The sequence below is a fragment of the Augochlora pura genome, chromosome 3 (assembly GCF_028453695.1).
Source record: "Augochlora pura isolate Apur16 chromosome 3, APUR_v2.2.1, whole genome shotgun sequence".
NCBI classification, from domain to species: Eukaryota; Metazoa; Arthropoda; class Insecta; order Hymenoptera; family Halictidae; genus Augochlora; species Augochlora pura.
This window is the reverse complement of record NC_135774.1, coordinates 17,489,100-17,502,789: the sequence shown is the minus strand read 5'-3', so window position 1 is coordinate 17,502,789 and position 13,690 is coordinate 17,489,100. Positions and strand designations below refer to the sequence as shown.

Here is a 13,690-nt window from a genome sequence, read left to right as displayed (position 1 = left end):
TTATGGCACCAACCTTGGTACACGTAGTCGTACAGCCTGTTTACAGGTAATCCTGCATTACAGTAAAAGCCGTGAATCAACTAAATGGACGAGCACTATACCAGAAATTTAAGTGTGCCGGACGTGGTCGAAATGTTACAATGCTGTTTTCGAGGTAGTCATAAATTTTGCTATTGACCTCGTCTTCAGGCTCAGAGGCGAAGGCCGGCGATTGCCAACGGACGGTGTCTGGTAATTGTCCTTGCCGCATTGTCCTCGGTGGCAATTGACGTGTCGTGGGCCTACACCTTCGACAATTTATGGAGCCCCTTCTGTATAGAGTCCTCTTCTCCAGAGAACTGCAATAGTTTTTTAGTTGCATCGTACGTCTTCCACGAGCTGGATGTTACGCGGCGTGAGTCTCGCTGGTCTTAGCGTTGCAGGCGCCTTTTCTGACGAGTTTAGTTCATTCTTTTGGAAGAATTATTAGAGATCTTGAAGGATCATTCAGAACTTCTTTACAGAAGCAACATATTAAACAAGTTAATGGTAGCGATACTTTTTATTAATATTGTAGGGTTTTTTCCGAGTATGGAAGGCGAAATGGTTGAGAGTGAGAGTCGTAAAATACAGAATGTTTACAGTGTTCGGGTGGCTTCGTGTGATCTGAGATCATTGTTTAGGTTTCTTGAAGTCCTACGAGGCCGAAAGATGAAGCATGAATGACTGAAAGATTTTATTTTACTATTTAAAATATTTTAGTACAATTGATTGTTTCTCTGGACACGGCGTACCTTATACACTAGGTATGAATTATATATAATAATTCAAAGGTAAATATTCTTCCCTCAAGTTTAATTTGAAGTCGTTTCGATTGCATGGATTTTAGAGACTGACGTTACTCTAATAATTAATTGGGTCTCTTTTAAATTAGGACAAATAATTTTGCTATCTGTATGGTGCACTAATAGTGATCAAGTCTTTTAAAAATGAGCAAATGTACCTTTTACAAGATTGGATTTTGATTGAATATTATAGAGGTGTTAGTTCGATTACTTTCTTAGCAAATGAATAAACAGTAATTTCTTTAGATTTTAATAGACTGGCACGATAGTATATCTTCAACTTTCATATCTGAACTTAGAATTTCTTAAATTTTCGTTTTAGGCTGAGAAAGAACACAAGTTTTTAAATTTTCTGTCATTTCAATGAATTGACATCTAAAAGAGTTTAAGTTTACTCATGTTATAATAAACTAGTTGGTTTAACATATCAGAAAAATCATTTGTTTCGATTCTAAAAAGCTATTTTATTATATTACATACACGTATATTTCCCTATTTATATGCTTACATATTTCATTATAAAATACTTTCCGATCCGGCAAGCTATTTCCAAGTCTCACAATTTTTCATTAACCGTTTCACGAAGAAGAATGGAGGATTTCAGAAATGATTTAAAAAATGCCAAGAAAAATACCAACTTGGGAAGCAGTGTGTTACGGAACTGCAGAGGTAGCAGTAATCCCTAGTGCCCTCCGTCTGATCTTTCATCCTCGATCCCGACCCTCGACTACCCAGTGGCACACCCTACTTTTCTTCGTTCCCATCCATCGGTGGATCCTCTCTTCTCTTCTCCGCGTAGAGATCCCGTCGTCGCATTTCGCCTCGCTTCCCTATCTTTCCGTCTGTTCCCGCCGTAATCGGTCTCCTTCGCTTTCGGCATTGGCACGTTCCACGGTAAGGAACGTTGTAATTGGCCCTTCGACCACCACCGTCCTCGCGGAGCTGGTCGAATGGGGCGCAGAGATGAAAGGGTCAGAGTCCGGTCGAGTTCGACGAAGAAGCCGCGCCGGAAACCTCCCCCTGGTCGGTGGAGAAAGAGCCGTCGCGGATGAATTCGAGAAGGAAAAGGAGAATATGCATGAAGTCGCGGAGGAATTGTATAAATCAAAGTACAAGGTAGACAAAGTTCGTTCGGGTAACGAAGGTGCTTCGTGGCGAAGTGACGGGAGCGACGACGGTTGAAAGGAATTATCTGCATGAATATGAAGACGCGAAACGAAGTGTGGTAAGACAAGAAAACCGGGAACCAAAGGAAAACGTGTGCGAATCCGAGATTCCGGGGAACGGAGCAGATTGTACGCTGCTGCAAATATTTATTGCGCCGAACTTACCCGCGCGATGCGATTCGTGCATACAAAGTTTCACGATCTTTATTCATGCGGCGATAATCAGTTTTATTATACTAGTCGGATAGAATCACGTGGTTCCATAGAATCGTGTATTTAATCTTTAGAAGTTAGTTTTGGATTTAGGATGGGACTTTAGAATTTAGAATAATGAGTAGATCCTTTTGGAACCAGAAACATTTAACGAGCTTTATATGCAATTATTAGGTGACAACAATAGAGGTAATCGGTAATCAAGATTTCTCCGTTTTCTTCACGCAAGCCATGATATTTTAGCAATTAGTGTCGACTTATAGTATGTTTAACCTTTAAACCTTTTATTAGAATTATTCTTAGTTATAGGAATAGCAAATGCACTTTTTACTATTTAACTATTTTTATTAACTAAGGAGAATGTAAGATACGTTTCTTCTTTGTAGGATCGTTGCTTACTAACTCGAATCAACTTGATTAAACAATATATATCTTGTTTGTTTTTCTATACATATCTATAGTATATATCTACGTATAGATAATAGTATATCTACGTATATTGTATAGATCATATCAGGTAGTAAATAACATAATTTTGCCAGATTGATTTTGTATTGTAATTATTTTAGTTGTTGAAATTTAACACATTTATGAATCTGCCGACTAAGATTGAATAATTGCAATCCATCGGGTTCTAAATTCTCTGTATAATAATCGTCGTTAACAGCAAATTTCATTTCTACTATTTCATTTATAATATTAAATATAATATAATATTATAATATTACAGTAAAATTGTTTGCAAAGACTTCATTACTTAATTGCCCAACGTCAATTAAATATACAAAAGCTAGTAGAAGTCCCGGCCTAAAAAATTTCACAAATTCAAAGTATTCCATTTAGCGGTGTTAAAATTAAATAATTAAGACAAGTGACATCAATTGCTTCTTCAATATTTTCACGTTCTACTAACAAAATGAAAAATACATGTAGAATAAATTAACGTAACAATTAATCTACAACACCGAGAAAACACGTCGGGTGCGTAGCCTTCAAAGCATCGAATTAGTAAATCAATGAATATGCAAAAGATATGCAACCAGCTTTAAAGAAGATCCGCAAAATAAACGCGTAACAAACAAAGGCGAGCCGAGACACGAGAAGCAATTCGGATGATACAGAGACCGCATAAATTGGCGGACACAAGGGGACGCCGACCGATGCGGCAATTAAAAAGATTAGAAAGTGTGGCAAGAACAATGCAAAGCAGTAGCGCGAGAGAAAAACAACGAAGCGGGCTGCTGAAGTGAAAAAGCGAACAAGCGCAAATTAAAAGTTAAGGGAAATTGCGAATGAAAAAATAACCGCGGGTTAGTCGCCGAAGAGGAAAGGCGATAGCGCGGTGAAGGTTAGCGAGCGAGCGGAACGCATGTAAATCGCGAAGCAAGGGTGGTGGGGACACAGTCGGTGAAAAAGCATTTATGGAGACTAGATACGGTGTAGAATGGAGGATAAAGAAGGGTTATGAAGAGTAGTAAAACAAAGGTCTTTATCGACAGGAAAGGAGCCGGAGAAAAATACGATAGCGGGGGGTGGAATGGAGACAAAGAGTTAAAAAGCTGTGCCTAGCGGGAGAGGGTGGCGCGGAGAAATAGGACAACAACAAACTGTAATTAGAGAAAGGAAAAAAGAGATACCGGCGGTCGCGGTGGGGAGGGAGAAACTATATGGACAAATGGGAGCAAGGAAAGTATGAGATAAAAAAGGAAAGTTGTGTCGCCGTGGAAAGGGTGGGACAAATAAAGAGAGGTTGAAACAGAGAAACTGTGAAACGGAACGCGATTGGAGGGTCGCCGGTGACCGGGACCCGGAGAAACGGGAAGCTCGAGTATACGGGATAGTCGGCGAGGTGGGTTCGAGGGTGGACGGAAAAAATAGAAAAGCGAGAAGCGGCGTGTGGAGCGAGCGGGAAGGACGACGAGAGTGGAGAAATAGCCGACCGTAAGAGGGTGAAGAGAGAAATATGGGACACGGGAAATTATGTACTAAAAAGGAAAAAGAAGGAGGGAGGAAAAGTCAGCAGAAGTGAGGTAAAAAATCGGCGGAACACGCGAACGGCGGCTATAGTATGAAGAATTAAAGAAACTCGAAACTGTATCTGTAAAAGAGTAATAGAAAGGCGTGTGCAGTGCCAGTAACCCGGCGACGAGGAAGCAAAAAAGAGAGAGAGAGAGAGAGATGAAATGGAAACTGTGCCGGTGAGAGAAGTGAACGCGAGAAGGACTGCGTGCAACATAAAAAAGGAAAAGAGAAATTACAGCAGAAGGGGGGATAGCAGGTCCGGCTAAGAGGCAGTTAAAAAATTGAAAGGAAGAGAGGCCAAGACGCATAGGTAGGAGAACAAAGAAAGTATGTAAAGTAAATAGGCGATAAAGAAAAATAGGTCGGACCGTTGGGTTCTTCCTAAACAAGGGTGGTTGCGGAGGCGACTTCCGCGAGGACTTTACCCTATATCACGGCGAGCTGCGGCGTTGTACGAGGGACACGGAGGTTCCTTTCGGCCCCTTGGGAAAGGCGACTGCTCCGTCGAGCTGAACTTTAGCCGGGGTGAGATATGCAGAAATTAAATATTCATTTGGGCTAGCAACCCTAGGTCTCCTTCGCCTCCCGCCGGCTCCATTCTCCGGCTCGCCCGCTCTCGGTCTGTCACAGGAACCGCCCTCACTTTCGTTCTCTCGAAAATAATGCCTTGGCCTGGGGCCAGTTTCGCTGAAGGCTTTCGATGTTCCGTCCCAACCCCCCGTTGCCAGACCGGCCTTGTTTCGCCATGGAAAAAGATGGCGAGTCGGTCCTCATCGTAAAGTAACCCCATTCGCCGGCACCCCCCGTTTCCGCCACTTCCTCCTTTCACTTCGCCCTTTGTTTCTCCTTTTTTCAACCGCTAATTCCCGCGACTTACCCCTATCCGGCTCACCCCCCCCCCCCCCCCCTCGCACCGCTTCGAACGCGGTGTATCGCTCCCGTGGATTGTACCTGTTGAACGACCGGGTTCGATGAAATAATGACGCGCAGTTTACGTCAGCGTTGGGACCAATTTCATTCGGATGACGGATAAAAGATAAAGACTAAACGAACAAAATGTTATTCGACGCTATCGAATGAATATTCAAAACGAATATAAATTTACCGAGATAAAAATTTATTGGAATACAATTTTTATTCGACGTTCTCGGAAAATATTCGAATAAATATTTATGCAGGGAATAATTCCTCCGAAAAGAATTCCATTCGAATAAGGTTTCGTTTGACTAAGAATTTATTTCGTATTTCTCTGAAAAGTATTTTATTTCTATATTATCAGACACTCGATTACTGCTTTCAGAGGTTATGGACGGTTTTAATGCGATGAAGCCATTGTCTTTGCTTTCTAATGAACGAGGGAAGATTACATTAATTGCATAGCAAATATTATTACTAGATAATGTATAATATAATAATAATACTATTTATATATACGTACTGCTTTGGGACAATTGTAAATGGTATTTTATTTTAATACAATGTAGCTATTCTAATTTAAATTTTGGATGCAAAGACCCTGGTCCTCAATAATTCTTGTTCTGGTCCTCAAAAATTATTCCAATGAAAAACGAATTATTTGAATGATGAATAGATCATTCGTATAAAGAGTTATTCTAATAATGAACGAATTATTTGAATGAAAAATAAACTATTCGAAAAATAATTATTTGAATAAAGAGCTATTCAAACAAGTAAATGGAATAATTTACGTAGGATAACGCATTATCCGAATAAATAAATGGAATAATCTCCGACGAATAATTAATAATTCGAATAAAATATTCAACCGAAACGAATGCATTCGTACAATTATGTTCGATAAATATTTATGGGAAACAGACCGAACAGTGTCAAACTCCGGTTAATATGGCGCCGTACGAGGCGTTACCGGCCTGAAGAAGGGTGTTCTTGTTACTCGACGATCCCGGTGCTCCTTTCGAAGGGCGTCGCGAATGGAACACGCTTCGCCTGGCGCGGATATGCGGATCCCACGACGGTGTTGCGCAACGCGCATACGTTTCCTCCCGGCGGTTGATGAAGTGTTCTCTCGCCGGAGAATTGCAGCGCTTCCTTTTGCGCGAACACATCCTCCAGGGCGGTTAGAGGGCCGAGGGAAGCGCGGAGGATAAAAGGATTTGTTCTGGAGCTTCGCGGCGGCGGGGAGCGGGACGGGGCCGGGGGCGGGGGCCCGAATGAAATTTGAATATCGTCGTTGTTACCGCACCGGAGTTCCGCGGGTCGAGAGAGCGTTGTGATAGCGGTCGGGTTAGGGAATACTTTGTACCTTAATCGTTGTATAAATAGTCATTAGACGGTGGACTAAATATTGCGCGGAAGTATGCGGCCGCGTTGCGCGCGGAACGCAATTTAATCCTAACCGGGACTACCAGGCCCGCGGAAAATTAGCAGTTAATTATTTTGGAATAATGCACAGACGCGCGGATAAATTCGCCTCTCGCTTTTTCGGTTTAATGATAAGCTGGGGAGGGAAAGTTCATCGGGGTTTGTTACCGTTGTTTCGCGATACTGACGATCTTTGTTGCCTCCGATAATTCATCGAGGGGGCGTTCTAATGTCAACGGTGTTTTTTCCATTTTGGTTTTTTATTATATTTGAAATTTTTTTTGCGAAGCAACTGTAACAGTTTTTGCAGGTTTATTTATACGTGTTTAAACCACAGTTATATTTTTTTCTGTTAAAAAGAACGAAACTATATTTGTGGTATCGGCTGCTTCGAAATATAGTCCAGTGAAAAACGTTGTCACATCGTAACCATAATTAAGATGATTTTGTTTATTCGAAATGAAAAAAGTGTATAAGATTTTTCATCAATATGAGTTTATTTAAAGTCGGTAGAATGAAAAAAGTCAAAACTTAAAAAGATAGCGACATTATGACCTATCGTTGATGTAGAAAATAACGTCTCTTCTTGAAAACATGTTCTTGTTTTCTCAATTAAACTTTGCCAGGATTTTGATAACGCGTAAAGCGACAGTCGATTTACAAAAGATTGACTTTCTTCGTATAATCCACAGAACAAAATCTTGATATGCGTGTTTAACTGGTGGACGATTTCAGACATGTCTGGTTTAAGTAAGGAATAACTTCGGAATTAACTTCGGAATTAACTTCAGAATCAACTTCGCCGGGATCTCTACAATCCCCGCAGGGCGAGCTATCTCTGCGTACGGTCTACACGAATTTTACTTCTTACCATGTGCTTACCTATAAGAACGAAGTCATTTGATAATATTTCAATATGATAATTACTGGACTCCGGGTCGTTATGCAAATTAAAATTTTTCAGCATCTTTTGCAAGAAACAGGGTCCAAATGTCTTTCTTCCTTTAATAATTTGAATAAGTTGAAAATAATAGATCGACGCTATCACATTTACTTTAATTTCGTCGGATTGTTTTTAATAAAACACACAAAATTCTTAGTCTAGTAATTATATATGATAAATTGGCATAAATTTAATAATATTTAAAATTGTTATCCGTTGAAACAAATCTTAAAATTAGGAAGAAAATAAGAAACTTGATACAGTAACAAATGTATAAAGCGATCTTACGAAAGTTTAATATTCATTATTTGTTAAAAATTGAATATTTGCATATTATTCAAGATGAAGAAATTTGAATAATCAAATTACAACGAAATTATTGTAAAGCGTAATCTAAAGCTTGACGTATACAATGGCTGATTATAGAATTTTAAATCGCGTTCTGCTACTTACAGCAGCTTTTGTTTAGCGTTCCCTCGTTTAGGTTATACATGAATAATGCAACAAGCACGTGAGGTTTTTACCGTAGGCAAAGCACATTGTTCTGTTACGAAAACATTCTGTTGCCCAAATACATGTGTTACCATTAATCCGGAAACAGAGGTTCCGTTGTACAGGAAACACATTAACAATGCAAGTGAAACGCATCGGTACATAGTTATTACAAAAACCTTTTAAAGGTGCTGTTTCAAACACGCCGGGCAAAGCGTCTGCATAATTCAACGAGACACTAAGTCTGGTAGGCCATTTCGGAGTCCGTTTCCAGAACACTTGCACGCATTACGAATAACTGCTTAGAAAAGGAACGGCAAAGTATACGATATCAATTTGATTACTGGCTTGCTGATCTTTATGCAAAATAAGAACGTCCTCCATAATCGTAAAAGCAAAGGTTGGATGGAAATGTATTTCTTTTTTCAAGAGTTTAATGCACAATAATGTAGCAATATTTTGAAATTTCCAGTCTTCATATTTCTGCATCTTGTCTCAACAATTTTGCACTAAATATTGCATAAAGTCCGTAGTCAATGATGACTAAATGCACTAACTTAAGGAACCTAAGTTAAGACGATAGTGTTGAAGCCATAATGTTTAATTAATATAGATAATCTAATGACGAAGCTATTGTATAGGATAATCGAAGCGATTACTATGGAATGATTAATTGCTCTTTTCGAGCTCAATTAACTGTATATTTATTGAATAAGACATATTACATTTTTCGTATTACAAAATCAAGGAACTAAAAAATTCAATAGCTTTGATTCGATAAATACAAAGTTAAATACATGCCTGATAATAATTGAGGGGCACGGCAAATGGTCACCCCACACTAACCGACATTAACCTAACCACATTATGCTATATTAGATCCACGCGTGAACCTACAATTGTAATCCCACAAGTGGTCGTTAATTGCTGCTAATCAGATGCAACATTAAGTGAATAAATTAGAAAAGAATTTATTGTCTACTAATAGCAAATATATACCAAATATTTATTAAATTCGGATGTGTTAGATTCTGATTTTTAGATTGAGATTTTAAATCAAATTGAAAGTCTTTGTGTATATTTTTAGAAGACAAAAAGCTCTTTGTTATTCATCTAAAACGTGTTTTAGTCAGAGATATTTAACAATATCCCAAAATAACGAAATACAATTATATTCGATAATGAAATGGAATTAATTTAAACGTTTCCATCATTTCCTCGCTCGGCGTCGCGTTTTAAAGGAGTAAGACCGAACAAATCTCGGCGCAAAAGTGTTGACCCCCGACAGCTAAGGACCCACTCTCGTATAGATCTTCAAAGAAGTAATATAATATGCGCGCAAACAGCTTCGATTGTAAGTTATTCAGTGGGAATAGAGCGAGGGGGATGAAATAGAGATAAAAGGGAGCTTCAGAAGCCGGCCAGCAACAAAGAGCACGTTCCCTCATGATTTGAATAAAGTAAGGCTTAGTATCGCCTTTGCTCTTTAGTGGGAGCATCTCGAAGGATGAATATAACAGCAGCGGGAGGAATACGGAATGTCGAAGGATAAGCAGATTTGTTTCATTGTTTTCGTCTTCCAGCAGCCGGAACAAAAATAAATATGAAATTTGAATATGACGGCATTTTGTTGTTCGTTCCTCGCGAACCGGTAAACGATAGCAACTTCGTTAGCTCTTTATTTTTTATATATTAGGTTGGGAAGAAAGAAATCCATTATTTTTACGTGAACTTCTAGACTTTATTTAACATGTTTCCGATTGTCCGATTTAGGCCAAATATGCACCGTTTTGTTCTATAATTTGTTGCCATTTTAAAGGTACCTTCATAATGCCTTTCTCGTAGAAGTCTTGGCCCTTATTAGCAAAAAACTCTTGTAATCGACTTTCACAATCTTTTCTCGATGCCAATTTCTTATCACTAAGGAAGTTTTGTAATGCAAGATAATCATGGTAATCGCTTGATGCCAGGTCTGGACTATATGGTGGATGTATCGAAAGGTCGCAGCCAAGCTCCTGAATTTTCTAACGAGTCACTATAGACGTTTAGTGGCCTTGGCGTTGTCTTGATGCACACAACACTCTCCTGTTGGCCAATTCTGGCCGTTTCTGGTCAATCGCTAGCTTCAAACGGTCCATAATTTGTCGTATGTGAGCCATTTCTCATCCCCAGCCACCATGCATTCAAGGAATGGGTGAATCTCATTCCGTTTGACCAAGACATCACAGATGGAAATTCGAACCATCATGGTTTTTAGTGTTAATTAATGTGGCACTCAAACGTCGAACTTCTTTTCAAATCCAGCATGTCAAATGGTTTAAAACGTTCATGGTCGATCTTTAGCTCCCGGGCGATGCTACGATGCTAACATGCGGTCAACTTGATTATTTCTGTGTTTTGTCAACATTTCTACGACAGGTACCTGTACGAGGCGTATTTAACATAAAATAATGAATGAAATCGACGAAACTAAATTGCGCGTAATTGGCTGTTGCAGTATCGGGACCAAAACACCATTCTAATTTCAGTTGCTTGCTTGCATTTTCACTTTATCAAAGGAAAATTGTAAAATGTACCGAATTTTCTCTATGCTGACTTCCATTTTTAACACTCTGTAGCTCGCAACTAAGTGGACCCAGCAAAAAACAGAAATAGAATTTTTGTAGTGTGAAATGTCACCTTTCCAACGAGCATAAATCTGAAATTGTTTGATGGATACTTTAACAGATATCGATTACTACAGCCGTTTACCGAATAAATAATGGATTTATTTTTTCCCCAAGCTTATATATATAAGTCTCTCTTCTCTGCCCTTATTCGGAGGGTTGACGTTGCTCCTCCTTTTTGTTTCAGGTGCCTGCATCCTTCAGAATAAACACAGCGAGTCGAACCGAGGCAACAGGGATGAAAGGATTTCTTCAGCTGTGTCGGGAAAGGGTAAGACGAGCTCAGAATGTTGTATCGTGCTTCCAAACAGTCCTTTACGTCGTTTTATCGAATCTGAAAGGGATTGTCTGCGAGCAGGAGATAGAAAATACAGAAATATTATAATCGTTCCCGTTAACTTGCCGTCAAACGAATCGCGAGCTTTGCGGACGAATTCCGCGAACGCTGGGGCAAACTAGATTATTCTTTAGTTTGCGCACTGTTTTGGAACAATAGGTCCGCATCTATTTTCACAGTCGTGCTGTTCGCTTTTTACGAGATTATACGGGACATTCGTTCGGTATTTATGCAATAATGGGGAGCCATTAAAGTGAAACGTTCGTTACATTTACCACGTGATATATATGTTAGATCGTATATATTTAAAACGAGATAATGTGTGTAATAAAATCTACAAACCATGCTAACAACATTAGAAAATAATTGAACGACGCACGCGGCTTTTCTGGATATATATTTCATTATTCCGTAATTTAAATAACTTAAAGTTTTAATGTCTTTCTAGCTGTAAATGACTTTATTAATGAATTCAAATAAATTACTTTATTTGGATTGTTTTGAGGAGATATTTATCTGAAATAATTATTCGAATGAATTCTTTGTAGTCAAATATTTGAATCGAATAACAATTGTTCATTATTCGCAAGAAATTGTTCTATATATTTATTCGTATAGAGATCGCGTGTCTCTAAACATTAATGTATGTTTCATTTCCTGTATTTTACAGTATAAATATCTTTCAAACTCATTGCTAAAGATAGAATTATTTGTTTAAACGCGTCACACTGTACAGGCAATTTAAAAATCGCATGTTAGGAATAAATATTCTTTCGACTGGCTGTTTTACTTTTAGTTGCAACGATAGTCACGGCAATAAACTTAGAATACTGATTGCGAGAGAGAGCGCTAGCACGCCTGTAATCTCAGAAAGCAGCGAATAGTTTGTTTTCCCTGCAGTCGTTTCTGACACAGACTTATTCCATTGAAGCTAGAGATAAGATCGCGTTTAATTGGAAATTAACGAAAGCTTGTGTCCACGTTGTATCGTCAGAAGGTCGATCCAATTTACGCTGCAAGCTGATTTGCAGTAAAGGAAGACGCGACGGGACGCTACGAAAGTGGCCGGCGCAGTCCAATTAAGTTAATTAACATTAAAGGACTTGAAATTTTTGACAGGAATACCGCCGTCCCTCTATCGACCGAACAGTTCTTAATTAATTTTGCACGATTGTTTTGTAGATAATTGTATTCTCGGCAACGAGTTTAATTAACGGCGAGACCTCTCGCAGACTCGCGAAAATCTCCCCGAAAGAAACGGCAAACATTTTCTCGAACGCCGGCGTGTCTCTTGTCGCGTACCAACAATCGCGTCCTCCCGTCGACACTATCGGCGCTGCTCTAAGCTAATTAGCCGGCGCGAATTCATTACCCGCGCGGTCCTTCGATATCGAAGATCCGCGATCGCGTTCGATATTTTCGCTGAAATTCCGCCCTCTGACGCGTTCCTTGTAAAAATTGATCAGCGAATTTATCATAATCGGATGCATCTCGATCCCTAAATTTTACCTTGAAATTGCTCGTTAAATATTAATACGGCGATTATCATATTTCATTGGAAAATAATGGGGACGGTGAAACGAAGCGGGGAAGAAAATATTTAATTCCGTGGGACCGGTGCACTTCGGTCGGGAAAGTCAAGGACGACGTCGCCGAAAAATCGTTAAGCTAAAATCCCAATTGTCATACTCGTTTTCGCCGTCGCGCGCCGGGCAAGGAACTTTCTGTTCACTTCAATTTCAAAACTTGCTCCTGTTACGAGCAACATGGAAATTTCTAACACGCGCGAACCATGAAACAGAATAACCTCAAGTACGAAACTCTAAGTTTATTGCGTTCCACAAGCATCTCTTTCGCCGGCATAATGCAGGTTTGAAAGCTATGACATTAATAATGGACTAACTCGAACAACGATGTGACACGTCTACTTATCAGTAGACCGCGGATTTTTATGCGATATGAATACTTTTCGCACCTGTCACAAAAGATCCGGTTTGGCTTTGCTTGTTCAATGATTTTAACAAGTCGTAAATCTCTCTCTTCGTTGCTGTATAATTTTTTAAATATTTTTGCTGTGTCAAACAACAGCTACATGTTTTTGTCATAAATGCATAAAATTCGAAATTTATTCGTCGTAATTAAGCTTTTTAAATATAATGTGCGTGTTTGGTTATTTATTTCCACGAGCGTTGACTCAGAATGTAATCTTTTTACTTTTCGTATGATGTACTATGTAGAAAATACATCGTTCCTCGAATTCTTTTATTTTAGTTCGCTATTAGCACAAAAATGGATTGCCTATCAATTTGATGATACTAAATAACTAAATAACTAATCGGTACTATGTTTTTACGAAATTGAAAGTGAAAATCCAAACAACAAGAGAATAATATTATAGGTCAAGTGCTTTGATCTTGCCTGTTTGGAAATAATACAATAAAATGTGTCTGAAATGCGAGTCTTGTTCTTCCATTTTTAAAATAGAATAAAAATGAAACTAAATAACTAAATAATCGATACAATGTTTTTACTAAATTGAAGATGGAAGTCCAAACAAGAAAACAATATAGAACAGGTGCTTCGAACACATTGACAAGAAATATACTAAGAATAAAAGAATATACTAAGACCGTCTATTGAAAAATCAGCAATCACTTATTTGCCAATCCAAAATATATGTATAC

General features: G+C 38.8%; 1 protein-coding gene across 4 annotated transcripts in view; it reads left to right on the top strand.

Annotated features, from left to right (window-relative positions):
- The window catches only part of LOC144478809 (uncharacterized), a 668,769-nt gene that overhangs the window by 499,513 nt on the left and 155,566 nt on the right, over window positions 1–13,690 (top strand). For all 4 annotated transcript variants that reach the window (XM_078197075.1, XM_078197074.1, XM_078197076.1 and 1 more), the window contains one exon: window positions 10,857–10,940. In XM_078197075.1, coding sequence (XP_078053201.1) covers window positions 10,857–10,940 — 84 coding nt within the window. The remainder of the gene's footprint in view (window positions 1–10,856; window positions 10,941–13,690) is intronic.